This window comes from Drosophila tropicalis, unplaced genomic scaffold, assembly GCF_018151085.1.
Source record: "Drosophila tropicalis isolate 14030-0801.00 unplaced genomic scaffold, ASM1815108v1 contig_845, whole genome shotgun sequence".
NCBI lineage: Eukaryota > Metazoa > Arthropoda > Insecta > Diptera > Drosophilidae > Drosophila > Drosophila tropicalis.
Window position 1 is genome coordinate 3,565,118 of NW_027173338.1, and position 17,485 is coordinate 3,582,602.

At 35.0% G+C, this 17,485-nt stretch overlaps 3 protein-coding genes across 7 annotated transcripts in view; 2 read left to right on the forward strand and 1 right to left on the reverse strand.

The window, feature by feature from the left end:
* sick (sickie) overlaps window positions 1–17,485 on the reverse strand; it is a 203,063-nt gene that overhangs the window by 179,226 nt on the left and 6,352 nt on the right. The gene's annotated exons all lie outside the window — the stretch shown is intronic.
* Window positions 973–9,536, forward strand: LOC137580888 (juvenile hormone esterase-like). Of its 4 annotated transcripts, none has more exons than XM_068295028.1 (6): window positions 973–1,231; window positions 1,303–1,446; window positions 1,508–1,658; window positions 8,079–8,818; window positions 8,875–9,173; window positions 9,232–9,536. In XM_068295028.1, the coding sequence occupies exons 1-6, from the start codon at window positions 1,034–1,036 to the stop codon at window positions 9,422–9,424; spliced, it is 1,725 nt and encodes a 574-aa protein (XP_068151129.1). In that variant the 5' UTR covers window positions 973–1,033; the 3' UTR covers window positions 9,425–9,536. The 4 variants fall into 4 exon arrangements, with proteins under 4 accessions (XP_068151129.1, XP_068151131.1, XP_068151133.1 ...); XM_068295030.1 differs by lacking the exons at window positions 8,079–8,818; window positions 8,875–9,173; window positions 9,232–9,536 and adding exons at window positions 1,721–2,457; window positions 2,512–2,813; window positions 2,878–3,162; XM_068295032.1 differs by lacking the exons at window positions 973–1,231; window positions 1,303–1,446; window positions 1,508–1,658 and adding exons at window positions 7,301–7,566; window positions 7,638–7,781; window positions 7,843–7,994 and having other exon boundaries at window positions 8,065–8,818.
* Window positions 4,032–6,270, forward strand: LOC137580889 (juvenile hormone esterase-like). 2 transcript variants are annotated; one of them, XM_068295033.1, is made up of 6 exons: window positions 4,032–4,298; window positions 4,450–4,593; window positions 4,666–4,816; window positions 4,877–5,616; window positions 5,674–5,972; window positions 6,029–6,270. In XM_068295033.1, exons 1-6 carry the CDS (start codon window positions 4,095–4,097, stop codon window positions 6,213–6,215), a joined length of 1,725 nt encoding a protein of 574 aa, XP_068151134.1. In that variant the 5' UTR covers window positions 4,032–4,094; the 3' UTR covers window positions 6,216–6,270. The 2 variants fall into 2 exon arrangements, with proteins under 2 accessions (XP_068151134.1, XP_068151135.1); XM_068295034.1 differs by lacking the exon at window positions 6,029–6,270 and having other exon boundaries at window positions 5,688–5,789.

Consider the following 17,485-nt stretch of genomic DNA (forward strand, 5'->3'; position numbering starts at 1 on the left):
GTCCTTCCCCCTCCATCATTGTCACTCCCTCCGTTGGCAACCCTCAATTTAATAAGACTCATCAGTGCAAACGGAAATCGCTTGAGGAAATTGTATGTTTTAAGCAAAAGCATACATAATAAACTCATATAAAAGATTGTTGCATACTTTGGGGAGCAGCAGCAGGCAGAAACAAGCCAGAAGCAGGATGGCACATAAATACCCATATTTGCAACTCTCAGAAGGAAATCCAAAGGAAGTGGAAGAGGAATTAAAAACCAGAAAAAGAGACTGAACAAAAAAAAGAGAAAGACAGCCCTAGCCCCAGGCGGACAACAGGCAAAGACGACGACGACAAATGTTATTAAAAACCAAAAAAGTGTAGAAAAAATGAAGAAAATCAGTCGTTTCGCCGACTTCGGTATACCATATACCAAGAGAAACAAAAGTTTTTACATTATAAAACAAAATAAATGCGTCAACAATTACCTCCAGCTAAAAGCTCTCTTTCGTCTATTACATGCATTTTGACGACCTTAATAAACCATCTCACCCGGTGGGTGCATGGTATACAAACAGTTTTTAAGAAGAAAAAGCAAGTAGGGGACCACTGGTTTGTTCACAGTTATAAAATTTATTAAACGTCTAAAAGTATAATAGATGTATTCATTTTCACAAAATTAAGGTTGAAGCTATTCTATACACTCTAATCGCAGATCACATTAATTCAAAGAATATACATACATACATTGATTAGAAATCAGTTTTGTATGCTCAAATATAGGAAACCAAAAGGTTAAATAGCCTTCAAAACATTTGCTTTTATAATCTTATTATATAAGCCAGTAAAATTACCAACAATACATTTTAAAATGGATATTATATTATTATGTGTCGAATGGATAACTTTACGGCTTACCTAACACCTTAGTATCTTGGGAATAAAAGGCGAAATCGCTTCACCAACAAAACTTAGTTGTGGTTACAACATTACGCCCCATACCTGAAGTTTTCCCAGCTAAAGGATTTTATTTGGATTGGATTTTCATGAATCATGCTAAAATTACATTTACCACTGGTTTCCCTATGTCTCCTCATAAGTTTTATCTCACCGGCAGACCTTATAACCATTTGTCCACCGAATGTCGGTTGTATGAGAGGCCGTTATATGAAAGGCTATCAATCGGAAAAATTTGAGGCATTCTTGGGCATACCCTATGCGGAGCCCCCTTTAGGCCAACGCAGATTCAGGGTGAGCAATTTACTTTCATAAATATACATAGTGATAGCTAATTATTGTATTGTATTGTATTTCCATTTTAGAGCCCCGTATGGAAGCCCAAATGGGATGACATTATTGATGCCACATATGCGAAACCAGATTGTATACAAAAGAATTATCTTTTACCTACTCCAATAATATATGGAGAAGAGGACTGCCTTTACCTAAATATTTACAGGCCAGTGGTGAGTACAAAAGTTATCTGAACATTTCGACGGAAATGAATGTGTTTCTATCATTCCGCAGCTTCGATCAGGTGCACTACCCGTAATGGTCTACATACACGGCGGAGGTTTTTTTAGTGGGTCAGCTGGTCCTTTAATAACTGGACCGGAGTATATTATGGACACAGGGGAGGTAATCTTGGTAACAATGGCCTATAGATTGGGGGCTTTAGGTATGTTGTGTGACTGAACTTTTTATTTTTTTTTAATTAACAAATTAGGTTTTCTTTCAAAGGTTTTCTTTCTACTGGAGATGCAAGTATGCCTGGTAATTTTGGTCTCAAAGATCAACATCTGGTATTTAAGTGGATCCAAAATCATATAGGAGCATTCGATGGCGATAAGAAAAAGGTTACCATATTTGGTCAGAGTGCTGGAGGCGTTGCCGCACATATGCATTTATTAAATCCCAACTCTGAGAATCTCTTCCATAACGTAATTAGTATGAGTGGCACGGCCAATGTTCCTTTTGGTATTACAAAAAATCCATTGGAACAAGCTCGGAAAACTGCGGAACTGTGTGGAATCCCGAATGCGAATAAACTAAGTACAGCCGAGCTTGCAAACGCCCTAAGAAATATTGACGTATTACAACTAATCAATGCCGGTGATGGCCTAAAATATTGGGATGTGGATCCATTGACCAATTACCGTCCGGTCGTAGAGCGCGCAGGGCCAGATTCAATCATACCAGCTGAACCATATTTGTTGATGAGAAGAAACTATCAACGACGGCCTTGGCTTATTGGAACCGTCCCTGAAGAAGGCGCTGTCCGTGCTATTAATATTTTGGAAAGTCCTAAATTATTTGATCAATTTAATACTTATTTTGACTATTTACTTCGGGAATTAATGGAGTGGCCCGCAAAGTATTCACAAGGACAAAAGGGTCATAAAACAGCAGTAGTCGTAACTGAATACTTTAGAGGCGTCTGGAGTTTAAGAAAAAATAACAAACAGGGCCTTTTGGACGTAAGTGTAAAAGTATATTTAATATTTTTTCATATCAATATCGTTTTTCACTAGTCGATCTCCGATAGAGGCTTTAAGCATCCTCTCTATAAAGCTATCAAACAACATTATGAGTACAGAGGACAACTTAGCTGGTTTCCCCATTATATGTACAGCTTCAATTATAAGGGTTCTATTAGTTATGCCTCGCTTTTTACCCAAGCAAATGTAACCGGGAAATATGGAGTTGTTCATTGCGATGATTTGTTATATTTGTTCCGCACTCCTCTTTTATTTCCTGACTTTGATAAGCAATCCACCGAGGCTAAGGTAATCGACAGCTTTGTAAGATATATCGTCAATTTTGCCAGGTTCGGGTGAGTTTTTATAAAATTACAAATACAAGTAAGTTTTTTTCTTAATTCCTTTTTTTGTTGTCAGATTTACCATCGACGCTCCACCAATCGGTCCATGTGGAAGTCAAGTTCTAGCTTCAAGACCCAATGGCATTTGTGATTATCATGAATTTATAAACAATGCTTCCAATCCATTTGGATTTCAAATACAAGTAAATTCTAAGTTTCCAACTGAGTATGTTAAGTTATGGCAAGAATTATTGGACGAATTATAAATAATCTACTAGTTACTATTATCTAATCCCAGAAGTAAAAAACTTAAAGCGGCTAAATTTCGATTTCATAGTAATAAAGGGTTTTCTCTTAAAAAGTGTTTACATAAATAAATGCTGAGTTTAAGAAATAACAGCTTGCTTTTTAAACCAATAAATTCTAACTTATTCGTAAATGGTGGTAATTATGAAAAGATGGCGAAACCCAAGATCATTACGGTCCAAAAACAGTATGTAATACATTTTATGAATATCGATAATGATAAAGGATTGCAAAGTTGACATGACAACAAGAGCCATCAAAATTGATAAAAGTATTTGACCTTTAAATCTTCAATGTTGCTACATCTTCAAACTGTAATGAATGGTTGAAACCATTTCGTCACACATTTCTATGTTCCCAAATAAAAATTAAGTTAATCGTCTCGCCGTCTTCGGTATGTAGTCCATATACCAAGTGGAACAAATAGACATTCTGCCAAACAAAACAATCAACTGTAAGTAACTACAGCCAATACATTGAATTGAATTTGTACTTCAAAAGTATTGCGCAATTTTGTGACGAATTGCAAATTTAATGCCTTAACTAACTATGTATCTATCATCTTGTGGATAAGCTTGAAATCAGCGTAAACAAATAACAACAAAATAAAACGAATACGTTAATAAAAATTTGATACGAATGACCTAAAGTTGGATAACTCTGCCTAAAGAACAATCCGCCTTAATAGGGATTCTTTGAGGATTTTCATCGTGAAATATTTGAAAGTATATTAAAGGAATTATTGCAACTCAAATCTTGGATTTGTTTTTTGTTTGCTAAGATTCATAAATTTATATAAGTATTTGAACAAATTTTTTTATTGTGTAATTATGTGGCAAATGGTAATTTGTATGGTTTAATTTAGCATCTTGGGGATAAAAGGCGAAATCACTTCACCAATAGAGCAGAGTTGCGTTTGCTACCTTAAGTCTTATACCTAAAGTTGACACATCTAAAGGCTGCAATTCGGATTGGATTTTTTAAACTATGTTCAAATTACGTTTGCCACTATTTTACCTGTATCTCTACCTCGGTTTTATCTCAGCTGAAAACGATTATGACTTCATAACTATCTGTCCGAAAGTCGGTTGCATGAAGGGCCGTTATATGAATGGCTTTCAAACGTCAGAATTTGAAGCATACATGGGCATACCATATGCCCAGCCACCCGTGGGGAATCTAAGGTTCAGGGTGAGTATTGAGGAATATACTTGGCTAAAATCGGACAGTCCTTACTCATATTAATATTAATATCTTTTAGCTTAAGTCTTCAGCAATTGCTAAAGTTACGAACAAAACTTCGAGATTAATAACATGCATCAATTTTATGTTTCCATTTTAGAGCCCCGTATGGAAGCCTAGATGGTTTCACGTTCTTGATGCTACGCAGCCCAAACAAGATTGCATACAAAAGAATTATCTCTTACCTAATCCAACGGTATATGGAGAAGAGGATTGCCTTTACTTAAATATTTACAGACCAGTGGTGAGTCCACTACATTTCTAAATATTTTTACAGTAAACGAATGTGTTTCCAACCATTGTCTTTATTTTACAGCTTCGATCAGGTGCATTACCCGTAATGGTCTACATACACGGCGGAGGTTTTTTTAGCGGATCAGCTAGTCCTTCAATCATTGGACCGGAGTACATTATGGACACGGGGGAGGTAATCTTGGTAACAATTGCCTATAGATTGGGGCCTTTAGGTATGTTATGCGACCTAAAATTTTACTTTTCTAAATTGATAAATTTTATTTCCATCTTAGGTTTTCTTTCTACTGGAGATGATAGTATGCCTGGTAATTTTGGTCTCAAAGATCAGCATATGGCATTAAAGTGGATCCACAATTATATAGCATATTTCGATGGCGACAAGACAAAGGTTACCATATTTGGTCACGGTGCTGGGGCCGTTGCGACACATATGCATTTATTAAATCCAAACTCTGTAAAACTTTTCCAAAAAGTCATTAGCATGAGCGGGACGGCCAATGTTCCTTTTGCTATTACCAAAAAGCCTCTGGAACAAGCTCGCAAGATGGGGGAACTGTGTGGAATCCCGAATTCAAAGTATATAAATACAGGCCAGCTTGCCGCAAGCCTGAGAGAAGTTGATGCAACACAACTAATAAACGCAGGTGATAAATTTAAGTGTTGGGATGTGGATCCCTTAACCATCTTCCGACCGGTCATAGAACGACCTATCGGAGATGCTATCATAACTGCTGATATAGACACATTAACGAAAAGCATATACTATCAACGTCGGCCTTGGCTTCTGGGAACCGTCCCCGATGAAGGAGCCGTCCGTGCTATCAATCTTATCGAAAATGCCACCTTACTTAATCAGTTCAATTCGGATTTTGCTTGTCTGTTTGAGGAATTAATGGAGTGGCCAGAAAAGTATACCGACGAAGAAAAAAAACAGAAAACTGCAGTACTTATTACTGAATACTTTAAAAATAATTGGGGTATTAACCAGTCCAATAAACAGGGTATTATAGACGTAAGTATCAAAAGATTCTTTTTAATTGTTTCGTTATAAAATTTTGTTTCACACTAGTCAATCTCCGACAGAGCGTTTAAGCACCCTTTATATAAAGTTGTCAAAGAACATCATGCAAATCAAGGACGAGGATGGTACATTCAGTATTTATACCAATTCAATTATAGGGGTCCGTTTAGTTATGCCTCGCTTTATACCGGATCAAATTTAACCGGGAAATATGGGGTTGTTCATGGCGATGAGTTGTTATATTTGTTTCGCAGTCCCCTTTTATTTCCTGACTTTGATAAGAAATCCACAGAGGCTAAGGTAATCGACAGATTTGTATCATATTTCGTCAATTTTGTCAGATTCGGGTGAGTTTTTATGATATTGAATATGAGTTTTTTAATTAAATTCATTGTTCTTGCAGATATTTAGTTGATGTTCCTGTAATTAATTGGTGCTCGATAGGACTTTTAAATGAAAGAGACAATGGCATTTGTGATTATCATGAATTTACGAACAGTTATTTCAAAGGATTTGACATCCTAGTAAACTCCCGTTTTCCAACTGCAAAAGTTAAATTATGGCAAGAGTTATTGGATGAAAAACCGTGAGATGCGCAGGCATTAAATAAATAATCTAATAAATTAAAATAACCACATATGATGATATTGCAAGAAAATTTCGATTTCATATTAAAGTGGGGAATTATTTGGGTGAATAAGTCTTTATAGAGTTGACTTTAACAAATAATTGAAAACTCTTTAAACCAATAAGTTCATACTTATTCGTAAGTGGTGGTAATTGAAACAAGATTGTGAAACATTTTTTGTAATTAAACCTTTTAGAGTTATGTTAGAGTCACCAAAGTTGATTTATTGGCTAGTAAGATGTTTACTCTGATCAGGTTTATTTTACATGTTTGACTCTTAAGTCTACAAAATCGGCTTAGCTTGATCCTATTTTTCATTTTACATATGTAGGATATGAAATGTACATACAAAATTATGAACACACATTGTAATGGGAATACAAAATGATTCATCCTTGCTTATGTAAACAGCGTAAAACAAAAATTAAAAATTTGGTACGAATGAACTTATAGCAAAGCATGGCTAAGTTTTACAAAGATACGTTTCATCAAATGACAATAAACATTAAACATGGAAGTTAAAAATTAACAACGGCTAAACCTTGCAGAAATTGAAACAAAATCTTGATTTCATACTAAAAAGGAAATCTTCTATTAAAAAGTTTTTATATAAGTAATAAGTCTTTAAAGAGAATCCGCACTTTGACAAACAATTGCAAGCTATTTAAACCAATAAGTCGACATTTATTCCGAATATAATTATAATTATAATTATAGAAGAGTATTTATAACCTACAGCAAAAGCAACAAAATAGAAGCGAATGAACTTGATAACTTTTTCTAAGGGGAGACACTTTAAAGGGCCTTATACTACATTTTTAATCATTAAATTTTCAAAATTATTTTAGAAGTGGTTTTGAGCATCGAGATATTGATTTATGTTAAGTTGGATAATATTTATAAATGCATTTTAAACCTACAATACTTATATAAGTATTTATTGCGTAATGCTGTGACGAATGACAAATTTTATAGCTTAACTAACACCTTAGACTCTTGGGGATAAAAGGCGATATCGCTTCACCAACAAAACAAAGTTGCGGCTACAGCATTGCGCCTCACACCTTAAGTTTTCCCATCTAAAAGCTATTAGTTGGATTGGATTTTCTTGAATCATGCTAAAATTACATTTATTACTGGTTTCCCTATGTCTCCTCATAAGTTTTATCTCAGCGGCAGACCGTATAACCATTTGTCCACGGAATGTCGGTTGTATGAGAGGCCGTTATATGAACGGCTATCAAACGGAAAAGTTTGAGGCATTTTTGGGCATACCCTATGCCGAGCCACCTATAGGCCAACGCAGATTCAGGGTGAGCAATTTACTTTCATAAATATACTTAGTGATAGCTAATTACTTCAAATTTTTGTATATTCATATTAGAACCCCGTATGGAAGTCCAAATGGGATGACATTATTGATGCCACACAGGCCAAACCGGACTGCATACAAAAGAATTATCTTTTACCTACTCCAATAATATATGGAGATGAGGACTGCCTTTACCTAAATATTTACAGGCCAGTGGTGAGTACAAAAGTTATCTGAACATTTCGACAGAAATGAATGTGTTTCTATCATTCCGCAGCTTCGATCAGGTGCATTACCCGTAATGGTCTACATACACGGCGGAGGTTTTTTTAGTGGGTCAGCTGGTCCTTTAATAACTGGACCGGAGTATATTATGGACACAGGGGAGGTAATCTTGGTAACAATGGCCTATAGATTGGGGGGCTTTAGGTATGTTGTATGACTGAACTTTTTTTATACCCTTGCAGAGGGTATTTTTTTTTTTTAATTAACAAATTAGGTTTTCTTTCAAAGGTTTTCTTTCTACTGGAGATGATAATATGCCTGGTAATTTCGGTCTCAAAGATCAACAACTGGTATTTAAGTGGATCCAAAATCATATTGAAGTTTTCGATGGCGACAAGACAAGGGTTACCATATTTGGTCAGAGTGCTGGAGGCGTTGCCACACATTTGCATTTATTAAATCCCAACTCCGCGTATCTCTTCCATAACGTAATTAGTATGAGTGGCACCGCCAATGTTCCTTTTGCTATTACAAAAAATCCATTGGAACAAGCTCGGAAAACTGCGGAACTGTGTGAAATCGAGAATGCGAATAGACTAAGTACAGCCGAGCTTGCAAACGCCCTAAGAAATGTTGACGTTTTACGACTAATCAATGCCGGTGATGGCCTAAAATATTGGGATGTGGATCCCTTAACCAACTATCGTCCGGTCGTAGAGCGTGAAACTCCAGATTCAATCGTACCAGCAGATCCAGAGGAGATGATGAAAGGCACAAAATATCAAGCACGGCCTTGGCTTATTGGAACCGTCCCTGAAGAAGGAGCCGTCCGCGTTGTCAATATTATCGAAAATAGCACATTACTTAATCAGTTTAATGCGCGAACTGAATTCTTGCTTCAAGAGCTAATGGAGTGGCCCGATAAATATTCGCGACACCAAAAGGAGCATAGAACAGCAGTAGTCGTAACTGAATACTTAAGAGGCATCTGGAATATAAGGCGCAGCAATCAATTTGGTTTTTTGGACGTAAGTGTCAAGATATGGATTTATGTTGCTTCCTACATAGTTTTCATTTTCACTAGGCTATCACCGACAGAGGCTTCAAGCATCCTCTCTATAAAGCTATCAGAGAAAATTACGAAAGGAGAACAAAAATCTGGTATCATCATTTTATGTACAACTTTAATTATAAGGGTCCGTTTAGTTATGCCTCACTGTATACCCAAGCAAATGTAACCGGGAAATATGGAGTTGTTCATTGCGACGATTTGATTTATTTGTTCCGCAGTCCCCTTTTATTTCCTGACTTTGATAAGAAATCCATAGAGGCTCAGGTAATCGATAGTTTTGTAACATATATCGTCAATTTTGCCAGGTTCGGGTGAGTTTTATGATATTTTAAATTCAAATGAGTTTTTAACATTCTAATTTTCTTGCAGATATGTCACAGGTGTTCCGACGATTGGTGCTTGCTCAGCAGGAACTTTAAGTTCAAGGCCCAATTCCATTTGTGATTACCATGAATTTGTCAATAGTGATTCAAATCCAAATGGATTTGAAGTGCGAGTAAATTCCCGTTTTCCAACTGAGAAAGTAAGATTATGGCAAGAGTTATTGGACGAAAAAGTATGAGATGCACTGACTTAAAAAAAAAAAATAGCTGCAGATAGATCCTAAAGATTTCGCAACAGTATCTCAATTTTTTTCACATAAATAAATAAGATTGACTGACTTTAACAAATAACTGCATGCCTTTTAAACCAACAAGTCGACACTTATTCATAAGTGTTGATAATTGTAGAAGAGTATTTATACCCTACAGCAAATAGCAACAAAATAAAGCGAATAAATTGAATTAAGTTCGAAACGAATGAACCCTTGGATAACTTTTCTTAATGGCAGACTCTTTAAGAAATCCTATTATACATACATTATTCGTTCAACATTATTTTTGTCGTAGTTTTGAGTATCAATATTGATGAAAGAGTTGTTATATTTTTATAATTTTTCCATTGATTCTATAACGTAAAAATTAGGTTTGTACTTTTACTGTGCTTCTTCATTATCTTGCTGTCAACCATTTTTTTTACATAATTTGAAAATAATTATGATAAACATTTAATAGATTATAGATTATAATTATAAAATACTTGTATTTTGTAAATATGAAAAGAAAGTAGGAAAAAGGTAGGTCAACTGTGAATATAAAATACCCAAATGAATAATCAAGAAAAACTATTTCTATTTTGTGTACCAACTTGAACTACAAAACGAGAGTACCCTAAACTGATTATCTCACGCCAACGACCTGTTTCTTCATTAAGGGAATGGCCCAGCTAGCGTACCTGCCATCCAAGGGAAAGCTGGAGAATTGAAAAAATCTTTGCATATTTATAGGCACCACCTTGGAGAGACAATTTACACTAATTTTAAGTTTATGCCCAGAAGGAAGACAAATAAGCAATTTTCTCGACTCGCCGAGTCATTGTCAACCTGGTCACAAACATATTTTCACATTTCGCACAGGTTCTTCATAAATTAACTAAAGCAACGGGTAGATATGGTCACGTATCAGCATGACTTGGCGTGACTATTAAATTTAACACCTAAGGAAATTTGTAAGGATTAAGATACTTACATACATATATAAGCAATGAAGCAAGGGAAAAACCTGAGGATAAAACATTGAACTTTTTAATTACGTAAAACATATTACGTGTCGCTCTCGATGCTAAGCCGCCCCAGTTTGTATGTGTTGGAAAAATTGAGTATAATCAATTTGCCTGTCCTGAGAAAAAGGAAACTTTCACTTTGCCAAAACAACAATTCCACCGACTTGAGCAATTTTCCACTACATCGGATTAAAATGTGATATGTTTGGGCTTGTTTACACACACAGAGAAAGAGCGGCAAAAGAGTAGAAAGAGAGAGAGGAAAACAGAGAGACAAAGCCGAGACATGTGTTTGTTTGCGAACTTTTGGCAGCTTTGCTTTCTGGGGGGCTTGCCTTTCTACCAACTGTATGGGAGAGGGTCTTAATTTCCGCTTCGTAAGCATTTTTTTCCTCTCACATGTTGTTTATTTTGGATTTGTTTGCCTTTTTCTTTACATGCCTCGTCTTCTTTTTTTTTTATTTTGCTTGAGTACTTCCGTTTACGCCCGGAAGTGAGGATGAGATTCATACACACACATACGAAACACACACCCACTCGCACATTCACAGACATGAACATAAAATACGCATGAAGCATGTCAAAAGTTTGAAGACTTTAATTGTTACGAGTGGAAAATTGAATTGTATGAGCAGTTCAAGTACAGTTTCTCCTTGACAATTGATTGTACAAATCGAAAAGAAGAGCAGTAAAGGTGGGCGCAATATATTGATAAAGGCCTGTACCATTTCCGGCGCCTAAAATTAGGCTACACATTGGCATTATTTCTCTTTCTTTTCTGTTTACTTGTCTTAGCCAAAACATTTGCCGCATAATAAGTAAGTCAAATATAAATAAAAGAAAGAAGTGGCAAAGTCGCTGGCAAGTCTGCTTTGTTTATTCTATGGGGCGCATTAAGTGGCCAAATAATATGAGGCATAGAAAAACGGAAGAAAAACGAACTGAAGACGAATAATTGAAATATATTATGAAATACCAACTTCATGATATGATATAAAAAGAAATATTTCGTAACGTTTTTCATTAGACCACGCAAAATTCTATATATAAAGATCACGATCAATGCAAAATAATCTCAATATAAATGATAGGGTTACACTTGTGAATCCATTGGAATTTTCTTTGGACTCGTAGAGCCCTTTAATATATGTAGATCGGTCTAACACATAATATTACTATTTTACAATAATAACCCTGCCTGAACATAACTTTAATATTTCTATACCTATAAGATAATATTTTGTCTTATCCTCAGTGCTAAGCATGTATCCTTTTAGCCTGCTTGTGTATACTCACAACAATAATATGGGAAACCCCTAAGTTTACTCCTACTCCTACATTCTCATGCCAGTGTGATCCACATGTTCATTATGGCACATCATTTAATCTAATTTAAGACATACGATGCCTTGTTGTTGCCTACATTTAGGCGCAAAGGCAAAGATTTCCGACTGATTTTTATTACAAGCAACGAGCAAAGGGAAACGGAAAACGGCAAGAAAAGCACTGTAATCGTATGAGGGCACGCACTGGCGATAAAGCAGGACACAGTGATAGACAAGAGCGACTTGGAGACTGTTTGCTTTAGGCTATTTTACGCTAAGCCAAAAAGACGACATTACTTTTTATTATCTATTATTTTGTTGCGCAACTACATTAGCTCAAAAATCCACATGACATAGAGAGAAACGGAAAGGGAGATGGAGCCGTCAGTGAGAGGGAGTCCAAAACCAAGACGGAAACCTATTCCGACCACAAAACGTAAACATTAAAACAGGAAACGGAAGTCACGGCGTGCCAAACAGCATTCTCGTAGACATTCTAATGTCGTCGATGTCGTCTGGAGGCGGTTATGATTATTTTCGCCTCGGTTATGCCACATGCCTTCCATTTCCATAGACTATATAGTACATCGTGTGTGTTAGCACATTATTTGCCTTACGTGTTAGCGTAGGTATTTGCTTTTTATTTTCTTTCGTGTTTTTTTTTTCTTTATCAAGCTAACTAATTTTTTATGCACAAAGTGTTGCCCATGTCGCAGCGAATTTTGCATAGGAAATCCAAAAAAATAAACAAAAACAAACAGGAAAAATTATGTTTCTTTTGTGGTTTTGCACTATACTCGTATTTCCGTTTTCTTCTGCCTTGGTAAAAAAAGAAGCATTCTTTATGTTAATCCACAGTTGCTAAAGAATGTTCTTTACCAGGCACATATACACAAAAGCACACACAGGACACCGAACACACACTCACTTCTCATAGAAACAATTGCCCGAAAAAAGCGTAGAAAATTACGCGAAATTTCATCGCGAATGACGACTATTGCTATTGGGCACAACACGTACACGTCTATGCGAACGATGTGAAACGCGTGCTACCAAAGCCCAACCAACACTGAAAAGGACCTTCACAGACGGAGAGCTCATTGTTGGCCAACAGTATTCAACAGAAATTGGGATATTTTTGCAAGGGAATTTTCCCTCACTGGAAGTGTTGAGACTTCTTGTTACCGAACCTCCCCCGCTGATGGTGACTGCAATTGACCTTAGCCTTCTTCGGGCCAGCCACCGGCATTTGGTTCAATGCACCAGGAAGCTAAACAGAAAAACAGAGGGTGGATTTCCCCTGAGTTTTCCATGAGGGGTTAATATTTCCCTGGCCTTGTACTAGGTCTTTGGCATTATGACGCATACACACAAACATTCAGTTTGAGGTTTAACAGGTTGATTTTGTGACGTCACTGTAGCCGCGGGGAAATGTCTGAGGAAAAATTGAGGAGATCTAACAACTTATTTTGGGAAATTTCTTTCCCCTACAAAAGAATAGAAAGACAAACGTCTCTTAGTAGAAATACCAAATCCAATAGATTTGCCAATAAAAGAAGTTAAGATAAAACAACTAAAAACTACAAAAATAAACTATTCATTTGTATCAAATATTATTAATTTTAAGAAATGTGGAATGAAAGGTACAAATTTATAAGAGTCTGATTGAATGATTTAATTTTAATTTTAGCAGAAATATCCTATAAAACATCTATTTTTCTATTTCTATCTATTATTCTAAGATTAACTTCAAATTTATAATTGAGGTCTACATAGTTTGTTCACTAAAAGTAAACTATTACTTAATGTTTTTTATAAGTATTTCACATAAACTCATTCTTTGTTAGCTGCATTTACACACGAGTATCCACGAAGAACTCGTCCTATTACAAGCAAATTTAACCCAAGAGGTAGTCAATCTCTTTGTACTACTTAAGAAAGTGTATCTCTTACATATATGTATGTTGTTATCTATATTCTTCGAACTTAGGTTTAAAAAAACTAGTTTTTAGTTACTAGTTTGATTATTAAATGTGCAGTTATAGCGATCAAAAGATCTTCTAAGTGACCTCCAATAATACTTCGTTTTCGTTACAAAGACACAACTTTTCAAAAATCAGTTTAACATTTTTTATGTTCCTTTTATTACTGCAATATGGCGCACTAGATTACTTCGTCATATGTATAGCCACTATTTGTCCTTTGAAATCTTTTCAATGCCTCCGCCATCGGCACTCATCAAGCCTTCAGTTATTGCTATTTGCTAGGCAACAAACCTCTTACTTTTCGATTTAGATTTTATGTATGCGACCGTGCATACATCATGTCTATCTAATGTCTATCCAATGCTTTGCAAAGGCAACAAAAGCAATGGCAACAACAAGTAAAACTCCCCATTGCGACTATAAAACAATAGAGCCGCAATTTTCATGCAAACATAAACAAAAAAAAAAAAAAAAAACAGGAAAATAAAATGTAAATGGCATAGAAATTGCTAAAACCATCTAGGGAATTTTCGGCAATAACTATAAAATGTCCCAACAGGGCAGCCGCATCGCATCGCGGCGCGTAGTGTCGCGTCCTGTCGCGTGCATGCAGTCAACCAGGGCACAGGACACAGGACATGGGACTCAGAGAAGTTGCTGCGAGCACAAAAAAGGGTCGTTCGTAAAGGATTAAAAAACGTCAACGGAAAAAATATATACTATCTCAATAGAACAATCTCAGACATAGCGACAAGGACAGCAACTACAACAACAACAGGGCACACATAAACAAAATGAAAGGAAAAACAAAACAAAAATTAAGGACCCACCAACATTGATAAAAACAAAGTGAAAATTTATGCAAAATAAAAGAAGATGGAGAGTTAAAAGCTAACCCTTGAAACATAGGTGGGCAAAAAGGATTCAAATTGCTAGACAGTTGGGACACTTTTTTTATCTGATAAGATTGTTTATAAAATCTTGTGTATGAGCTGCTTTTCTTTTCTTTTGTGCGATAACATAAAAAATTCAAAATAAAAGACTTTGAGGCAATACCAATAAAAAGTCAATATTAGTAATTTGAGGGTTCTGATCAACTCCACTTATTTTCAAAAATTATCTAGAACTTAAATTAAACTATAATTTTCATTAAAATTTAAACTCGCAAATTCGTAAACCTAATATGCCTAAGTAGAGCGAATGTCACATCAATAGCATAAAAATTCTATAATCTTAAGTTGGGCATAATTAAATATAAGGTAAAGGAAAGAAAATACATTAAAAAGGCAATTCGACTATCAGAGAATTAATTACATAATGTAGTTTTTATAAAACCAAAAGCAGCCGAAAGACAATAAATAATATATACTGTCATCCTTGCAAAAGGTTATTTAATATTTTGAAATATCAATACTCAATAATAATATAATATAATGACTTTATTAAGAATGTTGGTAATTATCGAACTTTTAAAATAACTCTGTATTATATACGTACTTTTATATCCATAATTATCCGTAATTAGAGTTTCATTATGGTGGATAAAGGACAATAAAAACAATTTTGAACAAGAAGAAGAATCTTGTCACAAAAATTACCTGCTCACAATGTTAGCAAGTTTAGAAACCTGAAAAATGGTAAAGAACCACCCAAAATGGTTGCTTTTCTTACATAGGGAAATTAGAGAAAGAAGAAAAAATCCCAAAGGACATAAAGGATATAATTCCCAAAATGGGATATTTCATTTAAATTAATCAACCAAGAAAACAGCTAAGAAATGAACCATAGTAATTCACAAGAAAATTATTTAAATGTTTTAAAATTTTATAGAATATTTTAAAAAATAATAGATTTAAGTTCTTAATTCAGAGCAGGAATGTTAAAATACAAGTAACTTTATTAAATTTTTTGTTTATAAAAATACTTGGCTATTAAAATAAAATTTAAGTTAATACAATACGAATGGGAAACATTTGTGTGTTTATGATTTCCCGATTTTATTGTGTTCAACAGTATACTTATTTCGGAGTAAATATTCCCGGAATTTTTGAATTAGTGTAGACTCAAACCTTAAATACATATGTATTTAGACCAATTTAGCAAGGACACAAGGAATTTCCATGGATAGTATTTTTTTTTATCGACTTCATCATACAAGTTCCCCATAGCTCTTATTTCGTCACAATTCGTCTCAGCCTCATACCACGACAGCTGACAAATAACTGTCGCCAGTTTGTCAAATTGCCGCGCTCAATCCAATCCATTCCACACAACAACAGAAAGTCAGTCTTGACTGTCAATAAGAAACTGCTTTTTTGATTTTTCAAAGTTCTGAGCTGGTACCTTAATCAATTCAAGGACAAGGACAAGTGCCAAAAACATTTGGCAAAACAATTAATCATTTCAATTTTCCAAACGACTTGACGAAAAACAGCTGCCAGGATACAAAGGACTAGACACACACACTCACACAGTTGCAATGTCAGCAACAGCAGGCAAGGTCCTTGTCCCATTATCCGTATTTGCATGTTACACAGAAGCAATTGCTTTTTACGCCCAATAGAAGAAGAGATAGACAGACATACGGGCAACAAAAATTGACTTGTCGTCAATTCGTATCAATTTGCTTGCAAGAGAAAACACCGCAAAAAAAACGGAATCAAGAAAACGAGGAAAGGATTGCTTCAAAAATAAAGTATGGGTTTGTAAATAGGAAAAACAATTTCAAATATGATTAATCGAAGAAGAATTAGGATTATCAAAATAAACATTCTGATAACTGTATTAAAATACATACGTGAAAAGAGAAAATCTTAAGTTAATATTGACTAAAAATAATATATATAAATAATAATCTGGAATAAATTAAAGAATAAAATACAAATTTCTTGAAGCAAATATTGAAGTGGACTAAGAATGTTTCAGCTAATAAACTGTTTATTTTTTATTTTTTTTTGGTAGCATGAAATCCTTGGAGAACCTATCACGCCTGTCATTTTTATTCAATCCCTATAGTTAGTCTCTAGGCCATAGATTTTAATTGAATTATTTTATCTTTTTCCGTTTTATTGTATTGGGGATTTCCCTCAACCTTTGCCCAATTCCCATGTATCTTCATCAATACAAGAGGACTTCTGCATAAATAATGCATAAATTAGAAACGAAAAAAAGGAAAATAACGAAATAAAATAAAAGAAATATAACCAAATCACAGTCAAGCTAACTTCCTGCAATCCTAATAGACATGCTTGGCATGCAAATTATCTACACAGGCAAACAAAAAAAAGGCCCAAGTTAAAGTCAAACTTTGCATACCCTTGCAAATACTCATACATTTTCCCCACAAATCTTTTAGATGGAGCATACTTTACCCAGCTACGTGTAAGGGACCCGGTCCTGAAATCACCTACTATTCAATGCTTTAACTACTTGGGAATTACAACCAAGCGGATCAAAAAATAAATTTAGAAACTTTTGTCAGATTTTTTGCAAGGTTCAGGAGGATATTAAAAAAGCGAAGTTTTCCGAACCAAAACCACAACACGAGATAGTGCAAGTGATTCAAGTTCAATGGTGGTCTGGTAGCTAGAGAGCATGCCTTTAATGCGAAAAGTTCGGAGTTCGAATCTCGGGAATGACCAAAAAGGATGACCTTTTTTTTCAGTTAAATAAATTAAAAAGAAAAGATACAATAAGTTAAAGAACAGAGTT

Excerpts from the sequence above, each read along its gene's own strand:
- LOC137580889 (XM_068295033.1), top strand. The coding sequence starts at position 4,095 with ATGTTCAAATTACGTTTGCCACTATTTTACCTGTATCTCTACCTCGGT. Across the intron at positions 4,299-4,449 it reads TGGGGAATCTAAGGTTCAGG|AGCCCCGTATGGAAGCCTAG; the intron begins GTGAGTATTGAG and ends TTTCCATTTTAG. Across the intron at positions 5,617-5,673 it reads ATAAACAGGGTATTATAGAC|TCAATCTCCGACAGAGCGTT; the intron begins GTAAGTATCAAA and ends GTTTCACACTAG.
- LOC137580888 (XM_068295032.1), top strand. The coding sequence starts at position 7,369 with ATGCTAAAATTACATTTATTACTGGTTTCCCTATGTCTCCTCATAAGT. Across the intron at positions 7,995-8,064 it reads TATAGATTGGGGGGCTTTAG|GTTTTCTTTCAAAGGTTTTC; the intron begins GTATGTTGTATG and ends TTAACAAATTAG. Across the intron at positions 8,819-8,874 it reads ATCAATTTGGTTTTTTGGAC|GCTATCACCGACAGAGGCTT; the intron begins GTAAGTGTCAAG and ends CATTTTCACTAG.